The 27,949-nt window shown below is 44.8% G+C and overlaps 1 protein-coding gene and 1 long non-coding RNA gene across 9 annotated transcripts; one reads left to right on the forward strand and one right to left on the reverse strand.

Moving 5' to 3' along the window:
* Positions 1 to 103: 103 nt before the first annotated feature.
* On the reverse strand, positions 104 to 27,869 carry acsbg2 (acyl-CoA synthetase bubblegum family member 2). Of its 8 annotated transcripts, none has more exons than XM_053625803.1 (18): positions 25,810 to 25,929; positions 22,568 to 22,654; positions 21,305 to 21,520; positions 19,988 to 20,283; positions 15,663 to 15,798; positions 15,346 to 15,419; positions 11,492 to 11,739; positions 10,328 to 10,416; positions 10,038 to 10,158; positions 9,369 to 9,449; positions 9,075 to 9,224; positions 8,776 to 8,946; positions 8,134 to 8,315; positions 7,745 to 7,987; positions 7,039 to 7,256; positions 5,830 to 5,969; positions 3,677 to 3,923; positions 104 to 2,653 (listed from the first exon to the last, which is right to left on the reverse strand). In XM_053625803.1, exons 4-18 carry the CDS (start codon positions 19,992 to 19,994, stop codon positions 2,535 to 2,537), a joined length of 2,226 nt encoding a protein of 741 aa, XP_053481778.1. In that variant the 5' UTR covers positions 19,995 to 20,283; positions 21,305 to 21,520; positions 22,568 to 22,654; positions 25,810 to 25,929; the 3' UTR covers positions 104 to 2,534. The 8 variants fall into 8 exon arrangements, with proteins under 8 accessions (XP_053481778.1, XP_053481776.1, XP_053481777.1 ...); XM_053625801.1 differs by lacking the exon at positions 25,810 to 25,929 and adding an exon at positions 22,976 to 24,723 and having other exon boundaries at positions 22,568 to 22,785; XM_053625802.1 differs by lacking the exons at positions 21,305 to 21,520; positions 25,810 to 25,929 and adding an exon at positions 22,976 to 24,723 and having other exon boundaries at positions 22,568 to 22,785.
* Positions 25,252 to 26,147, forward strand: LOC128608223 (uncharacterized). The gene is made up of 3 exons (XR_008386020.1): positions 25,252 to 25,383; positions 25,494 to 25,586; positions 25,816 to 26,147. It is a non-coding gene; the product is annotated as an uncharacterized LOC128608223 (long non-coding RNA).
* Positions 27,870 to 27,949: the final 80 nt, after the last annotated feature.

Raw genomic sequence — 27,949 nt, forward strand, 5'->3', positions numbered from 1 at the left:
AGATTAACACACCCCCCCGTCCCCCCCCCCCCCCCACACACACACACACAAACACACACCCTGCTGTATATCACATGCCAAGTTATCAAACGCAGATTCTTCATATTTACTTCCGTTTCATTTATTAAAATCGACATTACGTGACATTAGAGCAGCTGTTCGGTTGCTCGTGTGATGAACGCACACAGGACAAATAAAGCAGGAAGGTATTTACAATATTTAACAAGTGCACGGCCATCTGTTATATATTAATATAGTAATAATAATATATTAATAATAACACAACTCCAGATAATACATATGAACGCTTCAACATTGAACATGGCTGAAAAGAGAGAGCGAGAGAGGGAGGGGGAAAAAAAAAGAAAAAAAAAGAAGCAACAAAACATTCATGGCTTAAACGGTTCCTTGGCTTTAAACCTGCTGCTGGTGAAACGTCCATGAAACCAGAGCAGCACACGAGAGACGCAATAAATAGTGCAAACACATCTGACCTGAAAATCCCTGCTGTTTTCACTGGCGTGAACTCAGAGCGTCAGAGAACCAGACTGATTTTCATTCTCTACACTGCCGTCAATGCTACACACACACACACACACACACACACACACACACACGCACACGCACGCTTATTAGAACCTCATCCACATCTTCAAACAGGAAGAACTCAGGGACGAGATCATCGTGAACATTTAAAGAAAGATGATCCGTTTGAGATCGTTTGGGTTCTCAGGGGGAACCTTCAAGCGCTCTCTCAGAACACGTCCCTTTAATTCACGGGGGGGGGGAAAAATGCAGGATTTATATTTTTGTTTATTTTTATTTTCCCCCCGCAGAATTTCTTTCTACGGCTCACATTCACGTAGCTTTATTTCTTTTTTTTTGGTTCTAAAATAAATAAATAAATACTACAGGGGAGTTCTTTGGATTGCTAATGGTTCCTAGTTCCCAAAGGCTTTCCTGTTCAGAAAGTTTCCAAGTAGAACCCATCCGACCCCTGTAGATCCCTAAAGGTTTTCCCCTCTCAGAAAGGTTCAACGGTTCTTTAGATCGCTGACGGTTCCCGGCTTCCTGACTGGGTTCTACTTGGGACCTTTCTGAAAAGTTTCCAAAAGGTTCTCCTTTTCAGAACGTTCCCGGGTAGAACCCGTACCACTTCTGTACAGCGCACCACCGAACGTTTCCATTTCAGAAAAGGTTCTTTGAGGGTTATTTGTATGGATAATGGTTCCAACTTCCTATTTGGGTTCTACTTGGAACACATCTGAAAATTTTCCAAGTAGAATCCATTCAACCGATACAGAATCCTACACCAAAGGTTCCTCAAGGGTTCTTTGGATCGGAAACGGTTCTAGCTTCCCAAAGAGGTGTTTTCCAAGTAGAACCCATCCAATTTCTATAGAACCTGACACTTGAGCGTTTTATCCCCCCCCCCCTTTCAGAAAGGTTCCTAGAATGTTCTTTATATAGCCGATGGTTCCAGCTTTGTAATGTGGTCCTACCTGGAACCTTTCGGAAAGTTTCCAACAGTTTTCCCTTTCAGATATATTCCAAGTTGAATCCATACAACGTCTATGGAATCCTACACCAAAGGTTCCTCGAGGGTTCTTTGGATTGGTCACGGTTCTAGCGTCCCAAAGGGGGGGGGGGGGGTACTTGGAAACTTTTGGAAGTACTTTGGCGTAGGGTTCCATAGAAAATGTCGCAGGTTATCCCAGAAGTGCAAACCCTTTCATAGGGTGCTAGATTGAAGAACGGAACGTCTGGAGACCCTCGGCGTCTCAGGTACGTTTTCTCCAGAATTTCTGAACATCTGGAATCGAGCGTCTATACATTTAACACATTCCCATACTGGAATCCCAGACGTCAAACAAAAACCCTGTGGAATGTTCTCAGAGGACGATGGTGACTCCATCCATCCATCCATCCAGAGAGACAGACACAGCCCTATATTCGGAATCGGTGCTGGATCATCTTTAAATCGAGAACGTTCTGAAAAACACTCCAGATACACACAGCTAACACATGTTCCTTTTTAATCCCCCTTCCTACTTTCACGCTTTGGCGTACACACACACAAACCATAAATAAGTGATTTATAAATAGATCCATCGTGTAAACGCGGGCAGCTCGGATTCCTGAACGTTCCCGATGAACCGGCACCAGAAGACCACGGCTCTCCTACGAACTTCATCACACCTCGGAAATAAATAAATAACGCCGACGCTACTCTCGAGAAGAACCCTCGTGAAGCTGAGGTCGCTCGTGTGACTTTAGCATCGCGCTTGCAAATGTAAACAAAAAACAAACAAACAAAAAAAAACCTAATGGTAAAAATAAACAAATCGCAAAAACAAAGAAGAGAGAATTCGCTGGAAAACATCACGTGGGGAAAGTTTCACACACACACACACACACACACACACACACACACACACACACACAGTCATTTACATGAGAAGCGACATAGATACAGACAGGAGGCAAGTGTGTGTGTGTATGTGTGTGTGTGTGCGCGCCCTTTGGTAAGGATCTTATTTAGGAGGCAGCGGGTTCTCAGGGTTGCTTGGGGTCACAGCCTCTTTGTAGAAGTTCTCGATTTGCTCTTTGTACATCTTCATCACCACCGGCCTCTTCAGCTTCATAGTGGGACCTGAGAGTGAGAGAGAGTGAGACAGAGAGAAAGTGAGAGAAAGAGTGAGAGAAAGGGTGAGAGAGTATGAGTGAGAGAGAGAGTGAGAGAGACAGAGAAAGTGAGACGAGAGAGAGAGTGAGAAAGAAAGTGAGACAAAGAGAGAGAGCGTATGAGAGAGTATGAGAGAGAGAGAGAGTGAAACAAAGAGAGAGAGAGTATGAGAGAGTATGAGAGAGAGAGAGAAAGAGAGAGTATGAGAGAGAGACAGAGAGAGAGAGTGAGACAGAGAGAGAGAGAGAGAGTGAGACAAAGAGAGAGAGTATGAGAGAGACAGAGAGTGAGACAGAGAGAGAGTATGAGAGAGAGAGAGAGAGAGAGAGAGTGAGACAAAGAGAGAGAGTATGAGAGAGTATGAGAGAGTATGAGAGAGAGAGAGAGTGAGAAAGAGAGAGAGTATGAAAGAGTATGAGAGAGAGAGAGAGAGAGAGAGTATGAGAGAGAGAGAGAGTAAGACAAAGAGAGAGAGAGTATGAGAGAGAGAGAGTGAGACAAAGAGAGAGAGAGTATGAGAGAGAGACAGAGAGAGAGAGAGAGAGAGAGAGAGAGAGAGGAGGGGGGGGGAGGGAGAGAGAGAGAGAGAGGAGGGGGGGGAGGGAGAGAGAGAGAGAGGAGGGGGGGGGAGAGAGAGAGAGAGAACACAAACCATTAGCCTGTGTGTATATTTCATCCTGAACATGCTTCCTTATTTCCTTTTCCAGTGCTAAAGAAAGCGAAGACACTTTCGTGAGCGATTCCTTACGGCGTCGTCCGTCACGCTACACAGCGAGCCAAATTCTACACAGGAAATAAACAACGTCATTTATCTAATGATTGCTTAGAGCTCGTGGCTCGTGCGTCCGTCACCGGACAGCGTGGAGAAGGAAACTAGGATGACATCGCGCTGTTCAGAATGACGCCAGCAGCAGCCTGGATGAGCACGAGAATGGTGTCTACACACACACACACACACACACACACACACGCACACGCACACACACTGACCGAGCTCTCCTCCGGGGATGGAGAAGTCCTGCTCGAGCACGGTGAACTTCTGGACGCGCTGGGCGTTGGACGTGGCGTTCTCGTTCACTCGGTTAATGCTGTCCTGGATGGCGGCGTGGACGAGGCGGTCGCGTCCCCCGCAGATCTCAGACACCCGCGTGGACGAGCTGCCCAACTTACTGCACCACTCCACAGCCTCGGGGGTGAGTTCGTCCTCTGGGACGCCTGTCTCACTGTTTACCTGGCACTGAGAGAGAGAGACAGAAAGTGAGACAGAGAGAGAGAGAGAGAGAGAGACACAGAGAGACACAGAGAGACAGAGAGAGACAGAGAGAGAGAGAGACAGAGAGAGAGGGAGAGAGAGAGAAAGTGAGAAAGAGAGAGAGAGAGAGAGAGAGAGAGAGAGAGAGAGAGACAGTGAGAGAGAGAGAGAGAGAGAGGGAGACAGTGAGTGAGAGAGAGACACAGTGAGAAAGAGAGAGACAGGCAAAGACAAGAGACACCGACACAAAGAGAGAAACAGAAAGATAGACAGTCACAGACACAAAAAGAGAGAGAGAGAGAGAGAGAGAAAGTGAGAAAGAGAGAGAGAGAGACAGTGAGAGAGAGAGAGGGAGAGGGAGAGAGAGACACACAAAGAGAGAAACAGAAAGACAGACAGTCACAGACCAAAGAGAGAGAGACAGAAAGACAGAGTGAGACACAAAGACATGCGAGACAGAAAGAGTGAGCAAGACACACAGAGAGAAAGAGAGAGCGAGAGAGAGACAAGGAGAGACAGAGACACAAACACACACAGAGAGAGAGAGAGAGAGAGAGAGAGAGAGAGAGACACAGACGCAGAGAGAGAGAGCAATAGAAAGGAAGATAGAGAGACGGACCATAAATTAGCAATACATTTTAAAAAAAGAAAGAAAAGCGTATAAACGTATGAACCCCTGTAACGTGCTGTGTGTGAAAACATGTTCTTTACGGTTTGAAATCTAAACACCAGCGGATTACCAACACCCTAAAGAAGTGTACATTTAAAACAAAATGTACTTAAATGTCATTTTAAAGAAAGATTTACATTTCTAATTCCTAAAGGTTCAGACGAATGAAAACCCAACCCCCGAAGACGTCCTGTTTTATTAACGTCATTATCCGTAATCATTTACACCGCAGCGTGAGGAACCGCTTTAATAACAGGGCTAGAAAAATGTAAATGCCATGCGAGAACTCGAGAGCAGCGCCGTGGAAGGAAAGACACGATCCGATCCGATCCTCGCCTCTGAGAAACGTCCGGTGGTCCGTGATGTACTCGGTTATTTAAAAAAAAGAATCGTTTTTTTTTTAAAACACTACACATTTTTAAGTTTTATTAATAATCACTGAGTAGGACACGCGCACGGATTTGCGTCTCTAATACGAAGATCTAACGTAACCGACCATCTGAAATAAAGTTTATGATCTGAAGGTGTTCTCGGTCTGTGTGAGGAAAGTGCAGTTACTGAAATCCACCAGCAGGTGGAGACAGAGCTCAGACCTACGAGACGAGAACGACACGGATCCTGATAAAGATCACGAGGTCAGCTTATCTCCATAGCAGCTTATCTCCTATCGACTGCAGGGAATGTAATCGGTAACTGATGACTATAACGACGGTCCATAAAGATAGACAACTACACAACGTACAGAATTACGGTTCTCGTTATGTTTCGGTAAACGGGAACTCCCCTGAGTTTGAGAACATTCCAAAACCTCAAGAAAAGTGAGCAAAAAAACCCCCATCCAGAGCAGGAACGACTCGTCCTAACACGCCGAGCGCTTTCCGGCGTGTTTAACGCGGCCTTCGGGTCAGACCGCGTGATTCGAGAGGAAGAGAAAAGGGGAAAAAAAAAATCGGCTTCTTTCCGTCGAACATGTGACCGGATGGTACGCCCTGTATACACGGCGGGACGCAAACCAAGCACAAACGTATCTCCGTGTCTGCAGCTAATTAAATAGCTAACGTTCAGCTTACACCCTGCTGCACTGTTACCATAACAACCAAGGTGGATACGAGCGCAAACGCGACTTCCCTCCGAACGCGCGAGTCGGTAATAATATACGATACGTTTAGACCGCAGGTTGATCGTTTTCCTGTGAGCGCACGACCCCGATGGTGTGCGTACCTTGAGGGTGAGCAGCATGGAGAGGAACTTGCGCTTGTCTCCGATCAGCATGGCGTTGCTGATGATGGGCACGGCCTCCTTCACCGCGTCCTCGATGGGCACCGGGGGGATGTTCTCTCCTCCGGCGGTGATGATCAGCTCTGTCACACACACACACACACACACACACACACACACACACACATATTACCACGAGTCACGTTTTTCTCCACTGTACAATAACACATTACAACTCACAGTTGCTACAGAGGACCTTGATTACGGGCCCTTAACCATTAATGATCCCTTGATTAAGGGCCCTTAACCCTCATAGACTCCTCCCCCCCACCTCGCTAATGTCACCTTGGATGAAAGTTAAACACATCACCTTCGTTTTGTTTTTATTTATTTATTTTTTTAAACCCATGCACACTGCACTATAGTCGTTCTTTATATACGGAAACATCCTGGAGCGAGACTCTGAGTGCAGTAGGATTTAAACTGTACATTATAGTGTTAAACCGGTTGCTACAAGCTTCCTCGTTCGCTACGGTGGTGCTTGAACGTTCGTGAACCCGTTAGAGTTTTCTACGTGGTTGGTCGAGCACTCCCGAGGAGGATCGTCAGTCCGAGTGTGGATCGGTGGAGTCCAAACTCTCTACAGGTGGTCTGGTGACCTTTTCCAGCTCGACGAGCGCCAACAAGTCTTTTTCGGAGGTCCTCGGGAATCTCCTTTGTTCGTGCCGTGATACCCTTCCACGAGCACGTGTTGTGAAGATCGGACTCTGATCGATCCATGTTCTTTGGCGCTCAGTCACTCGCTCACACCCGATCGTCGTCCCGTCGATTGAAAACACCTTCAGATTGAACTGCTAATCCTAGAGGTGCACATACTTTTGCCACTCACTCACAGATATGTAATACTGGATCAGCTTCCTTAATAAATAAATGACCAGGGATGATATTTTTGTCTCATTTCTTTCGTTGGCTTCTCTTGGTCTACTTTTAGGATGATGTTTTGGGTTGTATTTATGTAGCTATGCTGTACGTTAGCATGTAGCTACGGCGCTAAAACTTAAAAACGTGTCCTGGCTGATCCACTACGTTCGTCTCTGGCCGAGATGTGACTTTAATACAGGCGTAAATAGCTGGCGGGTTCTATACCGATTTCTAAAATACCTTGACTGACACGTGTGTGTGTGCGCGTGTGTGTGTGTGTGCGTACGCTACCTTTGATGCGTCCTGTAATGTACAGGAAGTTGTCCTTGTCGTGCTTGCCCAGGTCTCCGGAGTGCAGCCAGCCGTCTTTGTCCAGCGCCTCCTCGGTCTTGTCGACCATGTTCAGGTAGCCCATGAAGATGTGACGACCCCAGAAGCAGATCTCGCCGTTTTCATCCGAGTCGGGGTTAAAGATCTTCGTCTGGCAGCCTGCGATCACCTTCCCGCAGCTGGCGCGAAAAAAACGACGAGCGACGTGGATTAGCGGGGCAGTTTGTATTCAAGAACCTTATCGTTCCTATAGTAACGGCTCATTCGCTGGGACTTGCACTTGATACGCTGGGGATTTGATGAAAACGTGTACGCCGATCCGTATGGTGAAGGTTTCGGTAAGGAAATGTTTATTTAACGTTTATGGAAGGAGTCTCGTGTCAGAGCTTGCAGTTTCTGAGGGGTTTTGTTGGTTAGGATTAACTTCCAGAGAGAGGATAAAAGAAAGGCTGGTGCGGTGCTGCTAATAACGCAAGTGAAAACTGGACGTTCTACAATATTACATGTAACTAGAAATGGATAAAAAGTACGACCGGTCATTCTTTAATAAAATAAAAAATTCAATAGTTGGCAAATCGCCGTGGTAAAAGAGGACGCTTTTGGACCGGGATAAAGTGCTTAAGCTGAAGGACGAATGATGTGTGTGTGTGTGTGTGTGTGTGTGTACCTGGTGAGTCTGAGGGCATCAGGCAGGGACATGCTGTGTGGTCCGGTGCTCTCGCTCATGCCGTACAGCTCGTACAGCGGGATGTCCAGGCTGAAGAAGAACTCCAGCGTGTCCTTGGTGATGGGCGCGGCGCCGGTGAAGCAGTGGACGCAGCGGTCCAACCCCAGCGCCTTCCTCACTTTCCTGAACACCAGACGCTTGGCCAGGCGATAGTTCAGCGGCGTGCGGGTCATTGCACCGTTCCTGAAATGGAGGAAGACAAAACTCTCTCTTACAAACTGAACTCTAATAAGAAGAAGAAGATCATCAAGTCTATTAGTCCCCCTTCTGGGTGTGAAGGAGTGAGTGTGTGTGTGTGTGTGTGTGTGTGTGTGTGTGTATACACATACTGCTCCATCTTGCTCAGGTTGGTTTGCAGACCCACGTCTTTGGCCCAGGACGCCACTTTCCGGCGCACGGTGGATGATTTGGCTCCGACTGCCTTCATCTTCTCCTGCATCTTCTCCCAGACCCGCGGGACTCCCAGGAACGCCGTGGGACGCACCTCACGCAGGGTGTTCACCAACGAGCCCTGAGACGGTCACAGTATTACAAACGCGCGTCAGACATGAGACTTTTTGAAAAATGATCCCAGCACAGATTCATCAAAACCGGCAGTTTATAAAAGGTTGCATGTTTTGTTTTTTCGAACTTCAGATGTCCAGTTCGGGTGAACCCGTGTCCACTATAGCATAGGATTCCTGCTCTTGGCTGACAGGAGTGGAACCCAGCGTGGTCCTTCTGCTGTCGTACCCCACACCTACCTCGAGGATTGACGTGTCGAGATGCCTTTCTGCTCACCGCGGTTGTAAAGAGTGGATATTTGAGTTACTGTAGCTTTCCTGGATGTGTGAACATCCCACCGAGATCCCCCCGCCCCCTTAGCATTAGCTAAAGCTCCTGATCTGCATCTACATGATTATTTGCATAGGCATTCCTAACAAACTGACTGGTCAGAACACACACACACACACACACACACACACACACACCTTGAGGGCGTCAGGCTGGGCGAAGTACGTGGCTCCTCCGACCCTCATAGTGATCCAGATGTCGACCATCTGGGCGGCGATGTGACTGAGGGGCAGGTAGCTCACCACCGTCTCCTGAGACGTCTCCGATAGGTTGATCGTATAAACCGTCGAAAACGCCGTCCATGTCAACTACGCCCGAGAATGAGAACAAAAGTTTTAGCACCCTGCACCGACTACCAGTTTATGTGGATATTGATATAGTGCTGATTAAAATTAAAGAGTGTGTGTGTGTGTGTGTGTGAGATGGCTCAGCTCACGTTATCATGGCTCAGCATGACCCCCTTCGGCTGTCCGGTGGTTCCTGACGTATAGATCAGCGTGCAGCACTGATTGGGTTTCTGGGACGCGATGATGTCATCGAGCGGAGCGTCCGGCTCGTCACGGCCCAGTTCCATAAACTCCTCCCACTTTTTTTATTTTGAAATGGAGCGCACACAGCAAAAGAACAGAGCATTGGTTAGATTTCGTATCATCACAGTGAACATTTCCAAGTGTGTGTGTGTGTGTGTGTGTGTGTGTGTGTGTAGTACAGTCGAATGAACGATTCGTACCGAGTAAAGATTTGGTTTCTTCTCTTTCAGAGCGTCTTTGTACTGGATAATGGCTTTCAGGTGAGGCAGCTTGTCTTGGATCTGAAATAAACACACACACACACACACACACACACACACACACACACACACACACAATTACATTACACACCACACTGCAGCAGAATCTCTGCGACTCGTGGCCCACACAGTACTTACGAGGAAGCAGAGTAAAGGCAAAAAAATAAAAAATAAATCCTCCACCCACACCCACGTGCTCAAACTGACTCAAACTCTGACCGCATACTGAAGAACATACAGCACTACAGTGCCTTGCATTGCATAAGTATTCACCCCTGCTTGAACTTCTCCACATGTCTAGCGTTACCATATATATCAGGTTTTGCATTTTCGTCTCGCCTTCATTCAAATCATCCGACGTTCTGTCCGCGACGTTCCGTTTCCGTGATGTTACGCGTTCACGATCACGCTTTTAATCCTTGGGTATTAAAATCATGACCGTGTGCTGCGTTCACGTGAAACGACTCTTTTTTTTTTTTTTTAAACCCCTAAGTTCGGTCCGTTCAGCCTGTTGTTATTTACAGCGACCTTTTCCTCGACGTGTTTCAGTTTGAGATGTACGCGATGTGGACGCGGCCCCCCGAGATGGAGGCTCTTGACCAGGTTTACCTGCAGGATCTTCTGCAGCTGTTTGTGGTTCTCCACCACGAGGATGTCGGCCTGGCAGTTCTCCGCGACGTAGTGACACGCGTCCGGCGAGTTGGTGGTGTAGATGCCCACGGCGAAACCTCTGTCGGACCAACACAGGACTGCGTGAGTAAGCGATTTAAGCAGCTCCTTTGAGGACGTGGTTATTTACGAAGAAGCGCTGCAGTCGGAACGGTAGCTACTTAAACTCATTTGCATAGAAAACAAGAACACGAAGAACCGCAAACTAGTCGACTAACTAACTCACTCACCCGGCCAAAATCGCTCCGATATCAGAGATGAACCACTCGGGAGAGTTGAAGCCCAGGATGCCGACTCCATGGTGGCGCTGCAGACCGAGCTGTAAAAACACACAAAGCACTAATTAGCACACGGGTATTATCATGCACACACACACACATTCGCGCGCACACACACATGTCATTATAACCCACTCTGCACATCCGTAGCAGCTGAGCGGAAAAGTAAACCGACCTAAAGTCTAAAATACGTCCTTCGAGGTCACGTTTTGTTACGCACGTACACACCCGACATCTCGGTGGTTTCCACCTGACTGCGTGCACAGCTTCACAAACACACACGGAACAACACGCGTAAAACACTCTGGGGCTTTCGTAGAAAAATAATCCCAGACGGCGTCGTGACGTGACCGAGAGCGTTACTCTGATCGCCGTGACATTTTATTTCTCTTATTCCACGGCTTTTCGTCAAGCGTCACGATTTTTATTTAGTAAAACAGCGACACGCCGTACTTTTTAATCCGTTTATAGTCCCGTTTATTATCGTTAAAAAAATAAATCATTCAAAAGGCGCTGACACTGGAGACTCCTTCCACAAATATTAATTAAATGTCAGCTCACAGAAAACAGATTTTTTTTTTTTTTTTTTAATTCCACGTTAATATAAACCCGCGATGTGTTCGCCCGGGAGGCGGAGCCACTTTCGGAGCCGCGCCGTCCGACCGATTGGAACGCGGAATGCGTCGGCGCTGCGGTATAAACACGTTTCGCAAACAGGATGGAGTTAAAACGTCGGACAGAACGAGGGCCTGGACCCGTCGTGCTTCTTCTTCTCCTCCTCCTCGTTTCCCCCGTTTTATTCCGCAGTGCACTCGAGGTTAATGCCCTGGATGAGCCGTAACAGGGCGCGCTAAACCCTTATCGTGTTTGTAAATGATCCACAGGACCGTGGTTGATCCTCTGATGCAGAATTAAAAGTTAAAAGATAACGGAGAAAACGCGACGTGATAACGGTGACCTCGGTGCACGGAGAGAAAACAAATCCAACGCATTATCTGAGACGGAGACACTGCTGGGTCATCAGATAGAGGATGCAGGGACTAGGATCTGTAACACTGCTCGGTGTTGGTCAGAGATCATTCCAGGATAAAATCCTCCATCACTCTCAGTCCTCACCTTGAGGAAGCTCTTGGCGGCGATGCGGCAGTCTCTGTAATAATCTCTGTAGGTCATTTTCCTCCACTGCTCTCCGTCTTTCCAGCCGAGCGCCGTCCGGTCACCGAACTGCTCCACGGTGCGCGTGAACAGCTGGTTGACGGTGAGAGGAGCTGCAGCCGCCGGCCCCGACTCGGCCATCCTCAGCTTCACCTCGCCGTCCCTCTGGCACGTCCACAGAGCCGAACCCGGGGCCGCAGAGGCGGGAGCTGCGGGTCAGAGGTCAGAGATTCAGACACGGCGTACAGCTAAGAAGAATTCTTACTCGGACTTTCGCACGCAACTCTTTTCATGATATTTCTGACAGTTCATCAAAGTCATCTGGGACATTCAAGAAAATAATCACTCTAAACCTTCATACAGAAAAATCTGATCATATTTATCATTGTTAAAGGACACTGAAATAAGTTCATTAGAGACTGTTTATGTAACTGAGACACTTTCAGAAACAAAGCCAGAGGGGAAACACTGACCCCAGAGTAACACACACACACACACACACACACACACACACACACACACACACACACACAGGAACGTATCCCAATTACTGCTGTGTTTATCAATGATAAATTGTCGTCCGTTCCCTTGTCTAAACGCCGTGACGCTCGTGTGGTCCCGAGGGGCGTCTTTAATTTTTACACACACTGACGGATACACTCACGTGACCCTGCAGTTTAATCCACACACTCCTCCAGACGGCGCCTAATAACACGATCAGCTACAAACGAACATTCTCAACATTTCGACACGTTTAGTGATCATTAATACCTTCAGAATGCCTCTATACACGCCACCGGTCAAAAGTTTGTGGACGCTCGACGGAAACGGTTCTCGTGATGTTAAAAACCGTTTGATCCGAAGGGGTGTGATGAAACGTGTGAAACCGGTGAACGGCACTACACTTTAAATAGATAAGGAAGTGAAAATCAGTACATGGACAAGATGAATGGAGAGATACGGGGGGGGGGGGGGGGGGATTGCGATGAAAGAATTGAGACAAAAGTAGAAAAGCAAGAATAAAGAAACCAAGAATCTGAGGAAATAAACTACCAGAAGAGAAAGAAATAAAAAAAAAGAAAAGAAATAAGAACAAAGGGAAGCAAGAACTAAAAAGAGGAAAGAGGAGGAAAACAAATGAACAGGAACAAGACAAAAAAAAAATTAGCAGATAAAAAAGAAAGGAAAAGAATGAGACAGAAAAGGCAAGAAGACAAAAGAAACAGAAGTAAGGACGGCAAGACGTACAGAAAGTTTAAAAAAAAAAAAGGGGGGGGGGAATGAAAGGAAGAAAAGGAACGTTAGAAAAGAAAGCAAAATTCAGCGAGGCAGAAAAAGCAAGAGAAAGAAATGACAGAGAGAGAGAGACAAACAAAGAACGGAGGAGAAACGTGAAAAAAGGGACAGAAGTCAAAACGAGTAAAAGGAAAACGGGAAACTAACGAAAAGCATGAAAGAAAGAAAAAAAAAGAGAGAAGATTAAAGAAAAGAGAAAAGAAAGAAAAGCGAGAACACGAACGAAAAGGAATCGGACATGAAAGCAGAATCTGGGGGACAAGAGAGAAAGGGAGAAGACAGGGAAAGAAAGGAAAAAAAGACAAAATGAGAAATAAAAAAAGAGAGACAGAATACAGACAAAATAAGCGGAGAGAAGGAAAAAAAATCAAGGAAAGGAATATTTAAAGCAAAAAGGCAAAAATAAATAAAATAAATAAATAAATAAATAGATAGATAGATAGATAGAAACAGAACAAAAGGCTGAGGGAAAGAAAGACGGTATTTGTGAATATAAAGAACAGGATGGTGGACTTCCTGCCCTCACGCCTCGTGTGCTTTGATAAATAGAGTACTACACTTTTAATTAAAAAAAAAAACATCCTGTAAATTCCTGCGATATAAACGAGCAGGTCATGTGACCCGCCGTGACAGGGTTACGCTCTTCCTCGCTGTTCCAATGTAAACACGGCAGTGTGGCGTGAGAAGGGTGGAGACTCGCTGTTACACTATTACAATGCTGTGTAAACAGTCGTACGCAAATACGGGAAGAGATAAGAGAGAGTGTGTGTGGGGGGGGGGTGTCAAAAAACTTCATTTATCAAAAGGGTAAAAATAAAGTTCATCAACACAGAAACTGAAGCGTCAGTTCTCCTTCCACTTTGTGATGAACAAGATTTACTGGAAGATGTTAAAGGGAAGAGAGAGTGTGTGAGAGTGTGTGTGTGAGTGTGTGTGAGTGTGTGTGTACACTCCCTTTCCAGAGGGACGCGGTGATCTCACCGACCTGGAATTTTCCAACTCCGCTCTTACACGAGAGTCAAATTTCAAAATACCAAAAAACCTTGGAATTTGAACCGAGTGTGTGTTTGATATTTTTTTAGGTGATCTGATCGGTTAGTAAAAGCGCCGTATCGGTGTGTATTCGAGTCCTCACACACTCTCCGTACCACAGAGACATATTTAACTTCCTCGGGTGACGTCTGGAATAAAATATTTGCATGTCCATTCTGATGGAAAATCCCACGCCGTGACGGCTGTCAACTAACACGAGCAGTCGCTGTCTATCCGTTCATCCATTCATCTATCCATCCGTCTGTCCATCCATTCATCTATCCGTCCATCCATCCACCTGTCCATCCATCCATCCGTCCATCCATCCATCCATCTGTCTATCCATCCATCCATCCATCCATCCATCCACCCATCCATCTATCTATCCATCCACCCGTCCATCCACCCATTCATCTATCCATCCATCCACCCGTCCATCCATCCATACATCCATTCATCTATCCATCCATCCATCCATCCACCCGTCCATCCATCCATACATCCATCCATCTATCCATCCATCCACCCATCCATCCACCCGTCCATCCACCCATTCATCTATCCATCCATCCACCCGTCCATCCGTCCATCCATCCATACATCCATCCATCTATCCATCCATCCACCCATCCATCCACCCGTCCATCCACCCATTCATCTATCCATCCATCCACCCGTCCATCCATCCATACATCCATTCATCTATCCATCCATCCATCCATCCACCCGTCCATCCATCCATACATCTATCCATCCATCCACCCGTCCATCCACCCATTCATCTATCCATCCATCCACCCGTCCATCCATCCATACATCCATTCATCTATCCATCCATCCACCCATCCATCTATCCATCCATCCACCCATCCATCCATTCATCTATCCATCCATCCACCCGTCCATCCATCCATACATCCACCCATCCGTCCATCCATTCATCTATCCATCCATCCACCCGTCCATCCATCCGTACATCCACCCGTCCGTCCATCCATTCATCTATCCATCCATTCATCTATCCGTCCATCCATTCATCCATCCACCCGTCCATCCATCCGTCCGTCCGTCCGTCCACCTGAGACATTTTCTTTGATGTCCAATTCAAATGTAATTTTTGCGGACAAAGTTTGCAGTGATGATACGACAAATGCAAAAACTACAAAAACACACACACGCACACAAAATAACCAAAACAAAAACTCGCACCATCCACTTGCTTGGATTGGATTAAAACTTACTCGCGTCAGTGAATTACGGCTTTTTTGTCTTTTGTGTTTGTTATCGTGAACGAATCAGAAATCCTAAACTAGAGTAAGATAGAATTCTTCTTGAAATATGTAGACTTTTAAGGACAAACACTGCACATGAGTGTGTGTGTGTGTGTGTGTGTGTGTGTGAGGTATCCCACCAGGCTGTGTGTGTGTGTGTGTGTGTGTGTGTGTGTGTGTGTGTGTGTGTGTGTGTGTGTGTGTGTAGTATCTCACCAGGCTCTGTGTGTGTGTTAACACTGTTATTCTCTTCTTCTCGCTCACAGGGAGATTCCTCCTCTGATGATTCACTGCAAAGGAATGAAATAAACCGAGTCAGTCGAGAGCCGCAGCATGTCAGCAACACACACTACAGACACACTATACACACACTATACACACACACACACACACACACTATACACACACACGTTTAAGGTGTGTTAAATACTGCTGGAATGCAGAGCAGGTTCAACTTGCGTAAGTGGTGGCATCATTAACTGACAAACTGAATGAGGTGTGTGTGTCTGAGGTGTGTGTGTGTCAGTACACACTTGGCTGTGGACTCTGCAGTAGGGTAATCCAGAGAAGCGATGCTGTCTTCAGTAGCACAGGACTGCAGCACGCTCACGTCTCCTGCAGGCTCAATCTCTCCTGCTGTGGACATGGCTGAGGGTTCACACATGGTCACTGTAGAACACACACACACACACACACACACACACACACACACATAGTTAACACACCACTATGAATCCTACTACAAATCAAATTCGCATCTCTTCACCAGAGGCATGTCTGGTGTCTGACGTTTGCTTCTTTCCTTCGATACTGGAGTTCTGACATAGCTAACAAGGAAAAGAAGCAAATGACTACCAGTTTAGTGTGTGTGTGTGTGTGTGTGTGTGTGTGTTACAATTCATATGTTTCATACACACCTGCTCAGTGAGAGACATGTGGTAGTCATGTGACCCAACATGTGCTCTGAGGAACAAGTGCCCGTGTGTGTGTGTGTGTGTGTATGTTATAAGACTATTGGCTGAGTAAGCAAACACAACATAACTGACACACACACACACACCCCCTCTAACAAGGTCAGTGAAGACTGTTAAATATTAGTTAATTTACACACTAAACGTTTCATGACATCACGATACACGCAGACGCACGCGATACATGATCTACGGTACATCACGATATAGAGGCCTAATTATTCGGAGGTTTTGCTAACAAAAGCAAAACACGGGTGACGACAGGTTCCGAGATTTTCGTCCCGCGTTTACGTTTATATAAAGAAACAACAAAAAGGATTTCACAAAGGAAAAAGGCGGGAACACGAAACGACCGGTATAAAAATGGCCGTTAACGTACATCTAAAAAAGCGCGATAGTCGAGCTTAGCTTATTCCTTACTGAAGTCCTGACCTTAGCAAAAGCGCACGACGTCGGAGAGAAATCTCCGTTTGTGTTCGGATCCGCTTACAGAAGGTCAAAGGAACCAAATCAAACCGCACCTAAACGGCCTTATTATTATATATTTTTTTTTCCACGCGATGGCCGAGCACGTCCCGTTTCCTGCTCTCCAGAGGAAACAGGAAAGGGGTCATTTCCAAGCAGGAAATTCGTCACTGCGCTCCTGAGCATTGTCAGCACTCCACGGCTCGGTTCTCTAAACGCCGATGCTGCCTTTCTGATTATTTAAAATGGGGTCAGGCCATAAAAGACGGGTTAGAACGACTAATAATTAACACCAGCTAGAGTGAACGCTCATAATAACGACCCCATACGACGGCCATCGTGCTCTCCGGGTGGGATGGACGCCGTACTCTCTCTGCCCTGCCAATCACAAGCGACGCTGGCCAATCGTGAGCTGTCTGCGAGCTGGTATATGAGGAAGAGGGCGGATAGCGCTTTCCCGAGTGTTTTTTGACGCTGTACGGTGAAGCAGGGGTCGGTGTGTCTCGGAGGTAGCACGGATTTGCCTTCCCCCTCCCCGGGTTCGTTCATTTGTTTCCAGAGTCACCGTGCTTTAAACCGACCCGAGAGATGTGGTGATCTCGGATTTGAAACTCAAATGGGTAGAATAAAAAAAAAAACAAAAACAAACAAACAAACAAAACGTTGCATCCTTAAGAACCGGTCCTACACGGTTGACGCCGGGACTTTCCACAGCCGGTTCCTCCGGTTTTTCCAGACATACCTCAATTTATTCATGAGGTAAATTATTCATTTACATTCCACGAGATGTCATTCAGGGTGTTCTGAGAATCCCAGGATCTCAACTCACACCTTTCAGGAGGATCAGGAGGAGCGCAGAACCTTAAGCTCTGCCCCGATGATGGATCACGGATCTGCTCTTCTAACCGATTTATCCACGGAGATGTCGAGCAATCTGCTCCAGGGACCCGATGAACACGGCTGCTGCTTTCCCATAAGGCCCACCGACCACGTGTCTCTAATGATGTAACGGCACGTTAACTGACGAGGCTGAAGTACAGCCCAGTGAATATGGAGGCCATCTCCGACCTGCAGATTTCTACCTTCTTGTTGTTGTTGCACCCAAAAGAGACTTATTCGGAGTTAGGTAATCGTGATTTAGCGAGGTGGTGGACACACACACACACACACACACACACACACACACACTCACTCACTCACACTCTCTTCAGCATGAGACAAACATCCATAATTATGAACACACCAAGGACTACGAGGCACCCAAAGCTCATTATGTCTTATGACACACACACACACACACACACACACACACGCGTGCACTTAATGACTCACGTCCACGCAGTGTGATGCATCTCGCATGTGATCCGGCAACACGATGCAATATTTATCTGCTGGATTTACACTTGGGGAAGAATAAACCTCGACTCGAGTCTCAAATCAACATCCTACACAGACTCCTGCTGCTACGTCCTTCTTCCACGCTTTAAGTTCCTTCGTAACGTCTCTGCACGAGTTTAACGAGAGGTCGTATACGGCAGGATAAAAAGAATTAACTCCAAACACCTGCGAAGGTTTCCTGAGGCTTTAATCTCTCAGGCTGGTTCAGTACACACAAGCACAATCACGGGGAAGATGAAAGTCAATTTTGGATTTGATTTGGAAATCAAGGTTCCAGAGTCTGGAGGACGAGTGGAGAGGAACAGAAGCCAAGCTGCGTGAAGTCCAGTGTGAAGTTTCCACAGTCGGTGATGATTTGGGTTGCCATGTCATCTGCTGGCGTTGGTCCAGTGTGTTTTCTCAAGTCGAGAGTCGATGCAGCGTCTACCAGGAGATTTTAGAGAACTTCACGCTTCAATCTGCTGACGAGCTTTACGGAGACGCTGATTTCCTTTTCCAACAGGACTCGACACCTGCCCACAGTGCCAAAACTTCTAGTAACTGCTTTACTGACCGTGGTATTACTGTGCTCGATCGTCCAGCCGACTCGCCTGACCCGAACCCCATAGAGAATCTACGATAGACACCAGACCCGACAATACAGACGAGCTGAAGACCGCTATCAAAGCACCCTGGGCTTCCAGAACACCTCAGCAGTGCCACAGGCTGATCGCCTCCATGCCACGCCGCACTGATGCAGCAATTCCTGCAAAAGGATTAAAACCCCGACCGAGTATCGCGCGCATAAATGAACTCGCTGTTCACAAGGTCCATATTTCTGTATTATAAATTCATTATTCGAATATTTTGAGATACTGGATTTTTTTATTTCCGTGAGCTGTACGCCGTCATCATCGAGATTAAAACAACAAAAGGCTCGAACTATTTCACCTCATGACTAGCGAATCTGGAATATACGAAAGACAGTGAACTGCGAACAGGGGCGGACTTAGCGCTAGGTAAAGGTGGTACCCGACCGCCTTCTGCCCCCAGAAGTCGAAGGCCCCGTCAAAATTCATATGATATATATTTGTAATTATTTATGCTCATTTACATATGCTGGAAACGTAAATATCGAAGTTAAAACGCTGAAATGAGGCCACCATTTGTAATATTTTGCCTACGGCCCCCCCGAAATCACTAAACCCGCCCCTGACTGGGAACTGTACGGACTTTTCGCCCTTCTTGAGAACCTGGCAAACCTAGCCCTGAGGAAAGATCGTACGTTCCGAGACTGACAATTTTCTGGCTCGTTTTTTTAAAAACTGTGGGCGGGACCTCAATTCAGCACACGGTGCGTCTCGCTCGGTTGATGGTGGACAACGCAGGACAATCTGGTAGAAATCCTGGTATCGCCGTTCGTTTCCCAAACCCCAAAATGATGCTAAGCTCGGACTAATTTATTATTATTTTTTTAATCAATGTAGCATTTTAAAATCTCATCCAACAAAACAAAACTCAAAGCATTATACAAGTCTGACATGTATGCAAATGACACCAAGACACACCCGGACACCTATAACAAGTGCCCCCTGCTTAACCCCCCCCCCCCCCCCCCGAGGTCACAGTCAAACGAGTTTGGACTGGTGTATGCGTGTGTGTTCTTCAGCAGTGGGGGGATTCCTGCCTTCATATTAAACCCACCATCTGGAGCTCTGCATGAGGAAGCACAGCCCCTCCCCACACACACACACACACACACACACACACACACACACGATCATAATGCGTATGTTTCCTCCAACAAGGATATGCTCATTCAATACAATGATTATCCTTATTTCAATACACAAAAATCTCAAATAAAATGAAAACCAAACTAGTCACACACACACACACACACACTCTTGAAGCAACAGATCTGTGAGTGAGTCACACCCAACATCTACAAGGCAACGTGTTCATTCTCTCTCTCTCTCTCTCTCACTCTCACACACACACACACACACACACACACTCACTCACTCACTCAAACAGAGACTTACACTGCATTGTCCAAGCCCTGGCTGTTTGATCTGTTGAGATTTAAAAAAAAAATTATATTTCTTTTTTTTTTTAATCTGATTTCGTCTTCGTTCCTTGGTTCAGCAGAATGCCGGTGTCTTCTCTTCCGCCTGTCTCACAAGCCGCCCAAAAGCATCATTCATTTCAAACTCCCCCCCTTCCTGCCGGCCCTGTTCTCAAGCTCCTCCCTCCTTACGCAGATCCCCTCTCTCTGTGCTTCCTGATTGGCTAAAACATCTCACACCACAGTTGCAACACTCAGCCTTGATGAATATGGCTTCACACACACACACACACACCCACAGAGTCAGACAGACAGAGAATGTATTATGGATGATGTGTTGGGGTTACTTTCGGGAAATCTGCATCAGGAGAGGATTGTACAGCTGCAGTGACATCAGCGCAAATTTTCGTCACACACACACACACACACACACACACACACACACACACACGACTACTGATTTACATTTTAAAAATATCAATTCGTAAAATTCTACAAGTCCCACAGGAATAAATATGGATAAGGAAACGGGTTTCATAATGTTTTATTTAGTACATCATTTTTATCTTTATAAACATTTTTTTTTTTACCTCAGCTTTTTTTTTTTTTTTTTTTTTTTTTAGATCAGCTTTTTCTGGATCTGTAGCGACGCCCTACAATCTATGCAAACCCTTCATTCCACCCGACACGTGCAACAAGTTTCAGTTTAAAAAACTTTTAACCCTCAAACGTGTTTACACAAAGGCAGAGATGCTACAGACTCATGCGCAGATGCTACTGATGCTACTGACTCATGCGCAGACGCTACTGATGCTACTGACTCATGCGCAGTCGCTACTGATGCTACTGACTCATGCGCAGACGCTACTGACTCATGCTCAGACACTACAGACTCATGCGCAGACGCTACAGACTCATGCGCAGACGCTACTGATGCTACTGACTCATGCGCAGACGCTACTGACTCATGCTCAGACGCTACAGACTCATGCGCAGACGCTTCAGACTCATGCGCAGACGCTTCAGACTCATGCGCAGACGCTTCAGACTCACGCGCAGACGCTACAAACACTACGGACTCGCACGCAGACGTTACGGACTCGCACGCAGACGCTACGGACTCACGCGCGGACACTACTGACACTACAGACTCGCAGACGGACACTACGGACTTTTTTTTATCCTAGATTTATAATACAGGGCTACAGTAACATTTGAACATTTTATGACGCCGGTAACATACACATGTTTAACGTAAGACACTAAAAATCAAATACTCCTTGTACTGACTTACCAGTCTAGTGAGAAGTGTTGTTACAGGAAAAAAAATTCCACTTCAGTCTGGAGCGATACAGCAAAGCAGAGGAGTCTGGGTTTACACCCGACGCATGGTGGCAACGTGATTGGCGTCGTTTAAACACTAGCTGTCTGTGTACGCCTGGAAGATTTAAAAACGACATCCACTAGACTAGGACGTCAGAGCCTAAACATCCCCGCTCATCGTGGTAAGCTAAAAGACACAGAGAGTGAGGAAATTCGAGCGTGGACACGTGCAGGGGAAAACACGGAGCAAAAACAGATCTAATAAACGCAGAATCACGTAACAGTCCTTCCCAGAGAGAAACGAGAGCCGTCCTAGAGGAGTTCATCAAAAGCACCTGGAGACCAGTTGCTATTAAACAAAGGCTAGCAGATACACACTGTGGATGCTGTGGGTAATATTACACTGATTAAACCCTGAGAGAGAGAGACAGTTGAATGAGCTGACTCAGAGGGGAAGAACCCGAGTCGTGAATTTCCAGTTTGCGCTGCTTTAAAAAACGAAACCACTCAAGATCATGACCTTTTTGCAGAACCTGCTCAAGCGAGGACAGAAGCGGGGTTTACAGTTTACCACAACACTTGCTTCTCCTCCTACTATGCAACACGTAGACGTGTGTGTGTGTGTTTGTGTAAACTAGGTATGGGTCATTCATCACTTCTACAGCACTTGCAATATTCAGTTTATAAACAATGACACAGTGTACTTTTTTTATCCATTTATAGTTACATTTAATGTTGTCGAACATCTTACAAAAAAACAAAAACAAAAGACGCAGCACGTCATGTTACTGGGAAACCGGGTAAACGTAAACGTATATAGCTTCTATAACTGATTACAGGTACTAACTTGTTAGGCAAAAACTTAACTGTAAACGTAACTCCTTATATAATGTGAATGAAATGACTCATTTTTACTTTGTAATAATTTTGTTCTGTTCATGTTCATGTTCATCAGAGGATAACGTCTAAGAAGGCCATGTCATGTCACTGAGATCAGTACAGAATGTTTATCTGCTTACAGAGACACAAACATGTTCTTCTGTTCAAGGTTCGTCTAAACATCTTCTAGAGACTCCTAAAACAAAGCCTGTTTGAACTGCCTCAAAACCGCATCTTATCGGGATATATATATATAGTAGTGGTTCAGCACAAGCACTTCAGAGCGCTCTCATTATTCTATCCTGCTTTATTCTATCCTGTATTAACCATCTTTCTGTAATAAACCTTTTTTTACCTTCAGAGGACGAGTCTGCGAGTGTTGTCTAACTTCCACGACAATTTGGCGTCTCCTGGCTGGACTGCGCGAGTCTTTTCAGCTTTTCTGGACAACAAGCGAAGGTTCGTGAAAAAAACTGACAGAAGTGAGTCTACTACGAACGAAAAAGTTTCACTCCGAAGTCTGTGTTGACGCGAAGGTGATTTTCCGTTTGTTGTGCAGAGCGAAAGACCTGACTGATAGGAATCAAGAATTTAGAATTTAGAATATAGAATTTAGAATTTTATGAAGTCATGGTGTATTGCTGTCTGTGTGGAAGGGAGTCAATGATTTAGAATTTAGAATTAGAATTTTATGTAGTCATGGTGTATTGCTGTCTGTGTGGAAGGGAGTCAATGATGTAAGAAATCTATTTCTGTAATAAACCTTTTTTAACTTCAGAGTCTGCGAGTGTTGTCTAATTTCCACGACAATACTGTAATTAGACGATTGCCTCACTTGTTTCACATCACCTTCTTATTTCAATTTGTCCTGAACGTGCTGCATGTATCAATTTCAAAATAAAGTACATTAAAGTCAAAGTACAATTACAAAATCGCTCCTCCTTATTTGTATTCCCATTTTCCATACTGACACATTATCCGTTTATAGTTACAATTAATGTTGTTGAACATCTTACAAAAAAAACAAACAAACAAACAAAAAAAGACGCAGCTTGTCACGTTACTGGGAAACCGCGTAAGCGTAAACTCCTCTATCCTGTAGGGGTCTGAAACGTACACGAAGTTGTTACAAAGCGCTGACACTGGAGACTCCTTCCATAAGCGTTAAATATACGTCTCCTGACAGAAAACGTCAACAAATCAACAATCAGATGGGATTTTATTTATTTATTTATTTATTTAAAAACTGCATAGATGGAGCATCCACCTTACAACTCTCTGTTTAAGCGGTTTCTATAGAAACGATACCGCATTCGAACGAGCTCATTAATATAAACCTGTGATTACGGTCTGTTGTAGAAAATGAAATCAACACCTTCTGACCAATCAGAATCGAGAATTCAACATTGCTATAGTATAAACTGTAATTCATGTGTTAGGCGAACATAACGTAATATAATAATAATAATAATAATAATGATAATAATAATGCCATGGTTTCCTTTATGTTAAATAAGAGTAACTACAGGTCAACATGATTGTTTCGATATAATGTTGTAATCATTTTTTAAAACCTTGGGCACTTATGGTCAGTGAACCCGGGCATGTCTGTGTGGAAAGAGCCACGCGAGTGTGAAGAGTGGCCTTCTGACCCCAAAGGTCAGTTTTGAACAAACTGACAGAAGTGAGTCTACTACGAACGAAAAGCGCCTATACTTCCACAGAGCTAAACGTTACGGAGAATATACTTACGTAGGTAAATGTATCGATACTTTCTGATATTGGTATTGTGTGAAATAAGTACCCTTAGGGTGGGTCTGTCCTATTATCTTGGGAGGATAAGCACTAGAACGATGAACCGGTGATGACACACCGATAAATTAAATCTACGGGGTATTCCGCATCATGTAACCGTTTATTTCCCTAGCAGTATGTGAAAAGTACCTGGAATCACATTCTTCTACGGTAATCGGCACTTCAGAAAGATTCACACGTCAGAGCAGCTGAGCACGACTCGCTAAGAAATCCAGTCCCCAAGCCCCAAGAGTGTCGTATTTAAACACAAGATACAGTGATTTTTAAATAGCAGGACACGGTTCCTTACGAAAGAAGATTTACCGGGGTGCCAATACTTTCATCTTTACTAGAAATACAAGGAAAGTTGCACGGCAAAACTTTCAGACATTTCCTTCGGCGGAATCGAAAATGGCGTTTTACACGAAGCGTTGGCGCACGACGTAGGGTGTACAGACCCACTGTGTTACACCCTCGGTAGGACTCGAACGACGTGAACAGAAATCCAGTCAGGATTTGGTCTGGCTAGAAAATGGCGGATCTGACTTAAGGGTAGGAAATGTAAAATCCGTCACGTAACTCGGGACGATCCTGCCATGACCGCATTTAACCAATCAATGATATGCACTATTTTTAGCTCCGCCCCTAGGTCAGGGCTCAGCATGCGTAGTACATAGTAAACCCCACAGTACCATCATTGTCCAACCATGACACACACACACACACACTTCTCTCCAACTAAAATATAATCAGTAGCGATAACCCTTCTAGCTTCTCTCAATGTTTGTCTATCAGCCGTTTTGCCCAACAGTTCCACCTGTTTCTGTTTGCCCTGGACTTCCTGTTGTTTGTTTAATTATTTCATACAAGAGTTGCTACCACGACGACCATCAAGTTAAACTAACGAAACAGAGTGATTTTTTATTACCAGCCCTGTTAGTCAAGACAACCTGTCACATAGACGGAGAAATGTCTCTTAAATCAGTTTCCTCTTGATTTCACTCACGATTCAGTCATGGAGGAGGACGGCCATCATAAATCTCGACGGTTTAATCATTTCCTCAGCTTTATTTGCACTGAAGTTTCCCTTAACAATCCTCAAAAACAACCAAAGACCTCCTCCAAGGGTGTGTGTATACAGTACATCTATCTAGGTGCGTCGTCTACATGTCGACGTGAAACATACACACAGGTTGTTCTGACGTCTTTTTAAACCTGGGCATAGCGTCCTTCACAACAACCAGAATGACGGTACCGAATACAGTTTCTCCCTAACGCCACAAGACGCTATTTCGTCTGCTTGGTTATCTTCAAGGGAGAAAAATAAGTGACCCTGATAAGGGAATGACTGTTTATAGCTTCTATAACTGATTACAGGTACTAACTTGTTACGCAAAAACTTAACTGTAAACGTAACTCTTTATATAATGTGAAGGAAATGACGCATTTTTACTTTGTAATAATTTTGTTCTGTTCATGTTCATCAGAGGATAACGCCTAATAAGGCCATGTCATGTCACTGAGATCAGTACAGAATGTTTATCTGCTTACAGAGACACAAACATGTTCTTCTGTTCAAGGTTCGTCTGCACATCTTCTAGAGACTCCTAAAACAAAGCCTGTTTGAACTGCCTCAAACCGTTTCTTATCGGGACACAGGAGTGTGTCGTGCTCTGCGTTTCATATATACATATATATATAGTAGTGGTTCAGCACAAGCACTTCAGAGCGCTCTCGTTATTCTATCCTGCTTTATTCTATCCTGTATTAACCATCTTTCTGAAATAAATCTTTTTTTTTTACCTTCAGAGGACGAGTCTGCGAGTGTTGTCTTACTTCCACGAAAATTTGGCGTCTCCTGGCTGGACTGCGCGAGTCTTTTCAGCTTTTCTGGACAACAAGCGAAAGTTCGTGAAAAAAACTGACAGAAGTGAGTCTACTACGAACGAAAAAGTTTCACTCCGAAGTCTGTGTTGACGCGAAGGTGATTTTCCATTTGTTGTGCAGAGCGAAAGACCTGACTGATAGGAATCAAGAATTTAGAATTAGAATTTTATGAAGTCATTGTGCATTGCTGTCTGTGTGGAAGGGAGTCAATGATGTAAGAAATCTATTTCTGTAATAAACCTTTTTTACCTTCAGAGTCTGAGAGTGTTGTCTAATTTCCACGACAATACTGTAATTAGACGATTGCCTCACTTGTTTCACATCACCTTCTTTTTTCAATTTGGCCTAAATTGCCCCGGTCCCAATTTTTTTTTTTTTTTTTTTTTTGGAAAGTGCTGCATGTATCAATTTCAAAATAAACGCTTACCTTCAAAAAACTATGCAGTTCATTAGGTAAAACATCAAATACCTTGTCTTTATACGTCAAAGTACATTTAGAAAAAGCACTCCTCCTTATTTTTATTAAACATTTTCCATACTGTCCCAACATTTTCCGGAATTGGGGTCGTACAACACTTCAGGACGTGCCGTTGAAGTCCACCACCCAACTGTTGATTATATTCCTAAAACAGCACAGCACCAATGTGGATTATTCCTTACATATTAGTGGATTACATGTAATCTGTCCCTAAAAAATGTGTGCGCCTTAATTAAGCGACTAAAATGATGTTTAATCATCAATTCAACAAAAGGGAGAACATGAAGAATGGAAGCCCAAACAGAAAGATCTAGAAGGTGGAGACGGTTGTTCAGTAGGCCCGACTTTCACCCAAGTTTGAGCTAATGAACACTTAAAACATCATTCCGTTTTAAAGGAAGCTTAAATACAATTAAAGATGTCAAATATATATCATTTAAACGACTTTTTGGTGAGAAAACTACTTTGAAAGACGCCAGCCTGTCAGGCTAGGTCTCACAACCGACATTAATACAAAAAAAAATATTGCGTAGCCATGGAAACCCGCGAGACCGCTACGGTTGATCACTTTGTGCTATGAGCTGATTGGCTGAGTCACAGCATCACGTGGTCCACCCGGAAGACATGGTCACTTAAAAGTCTAGAGATAAATATCTGACATTTTAACACCTTTTTAGCAACGACTGTGTGTGTTGAAATTTATCTAGAACTACAACTCGATAAAAGACTTCATGTAATCATTTTGGTCGAATTGGAAAATAGAAACTAATCCTAGATGTGGACAGAATAATCCGGTTTGTAGAATGCTATAATTTGGCAAATCGATTATTTATTTATTTATTTATTTATTTATTTATTTATTTAAAAGCCACAAAAAAATACTATCAGCCAATCTAACAGCTTTACATCACTTACCTGATTAAACTAGGTTATACATACATACATATAATCTTTTTTTTATTATATTGTGTGAGGCATGTGTAAAGTTTAATATTTCCTCATTACCAAACTCAAGAAACATACTCATTTGCTTACCAATTTGCATAAACCCCAACACGTGGTAAACCAAAAACTTCTCCAGCAATGTATGATCTGAAACGGTGGATTTGTTGCGTTTATCTGAGGAAGGATAGAGTCTGAGACCGGCGTTGCTCACTGATTAAAGCGTAATGACAGTTTAGAAAAGCAGAAATAATCTCATGTGTCGCGCCATAAAAAAAAAAAAAAAAAATGTCGGTATTAATATAATCACAACAGCACCACCTAACGGTCAGAGTTTGAACTACAGATAACTCTCCAGGATGGCTGTTGCTAGGATACCCAGAGTTGACGGTTGTGATTAGAGCCACCGGTGGTGTAACATGCTAACAACGGGGTTCATTAACACCAAAACACAGAATAATCAAATTATAACGCGACCTGAGATCCTGATGGGTTGAGATTTTTAGTCACTTCATTTTAAGTGACATTTTAATCGTCACTTCCGATCACACAAAAAAAAAACACAACTTTGGTGAATTGAACACATTCTCAGAAGAGAAGAAGGGGTACTAATAGTACTGTACTTTTCCTTGTTGC

This window comes from Ictalurus furcatus, chromosome 5 (assembly GCF_023375685.1).
Source record: "Ictalurus furcatus strain D&B chromosome 5, Billie_1.0, whole genome shotgun sequence".
NCBI lineage: Eukaryota > Metazoa > Chordata > Actinopteri > Siluriformes > Ictaluridae > Ictalurus > Ictalurus furcatus.

What these genes read in the sequence shown, in the direction of transcription:
- acsbg2 (XM_053625799.1), bottom strand. An exon ending in CCGCCAAGAGCTTCCTCAAG is followed by an intron (nt 10,417 to 11,491) that starts GTGAGGACTGAG and finishes GTGTTTTTACAG; the next exon opens with CTCGGTCTGCAGCGCCACCA. An exon ending in AGAAACCAAATCTTTACTCG is followed by an intron (nt 9,225 to 9,368) that starts GTACGAATCGTT and finishes AAATAAAAAAAG; the next exon opens with TGGGAGGAGTTTATGGAACT.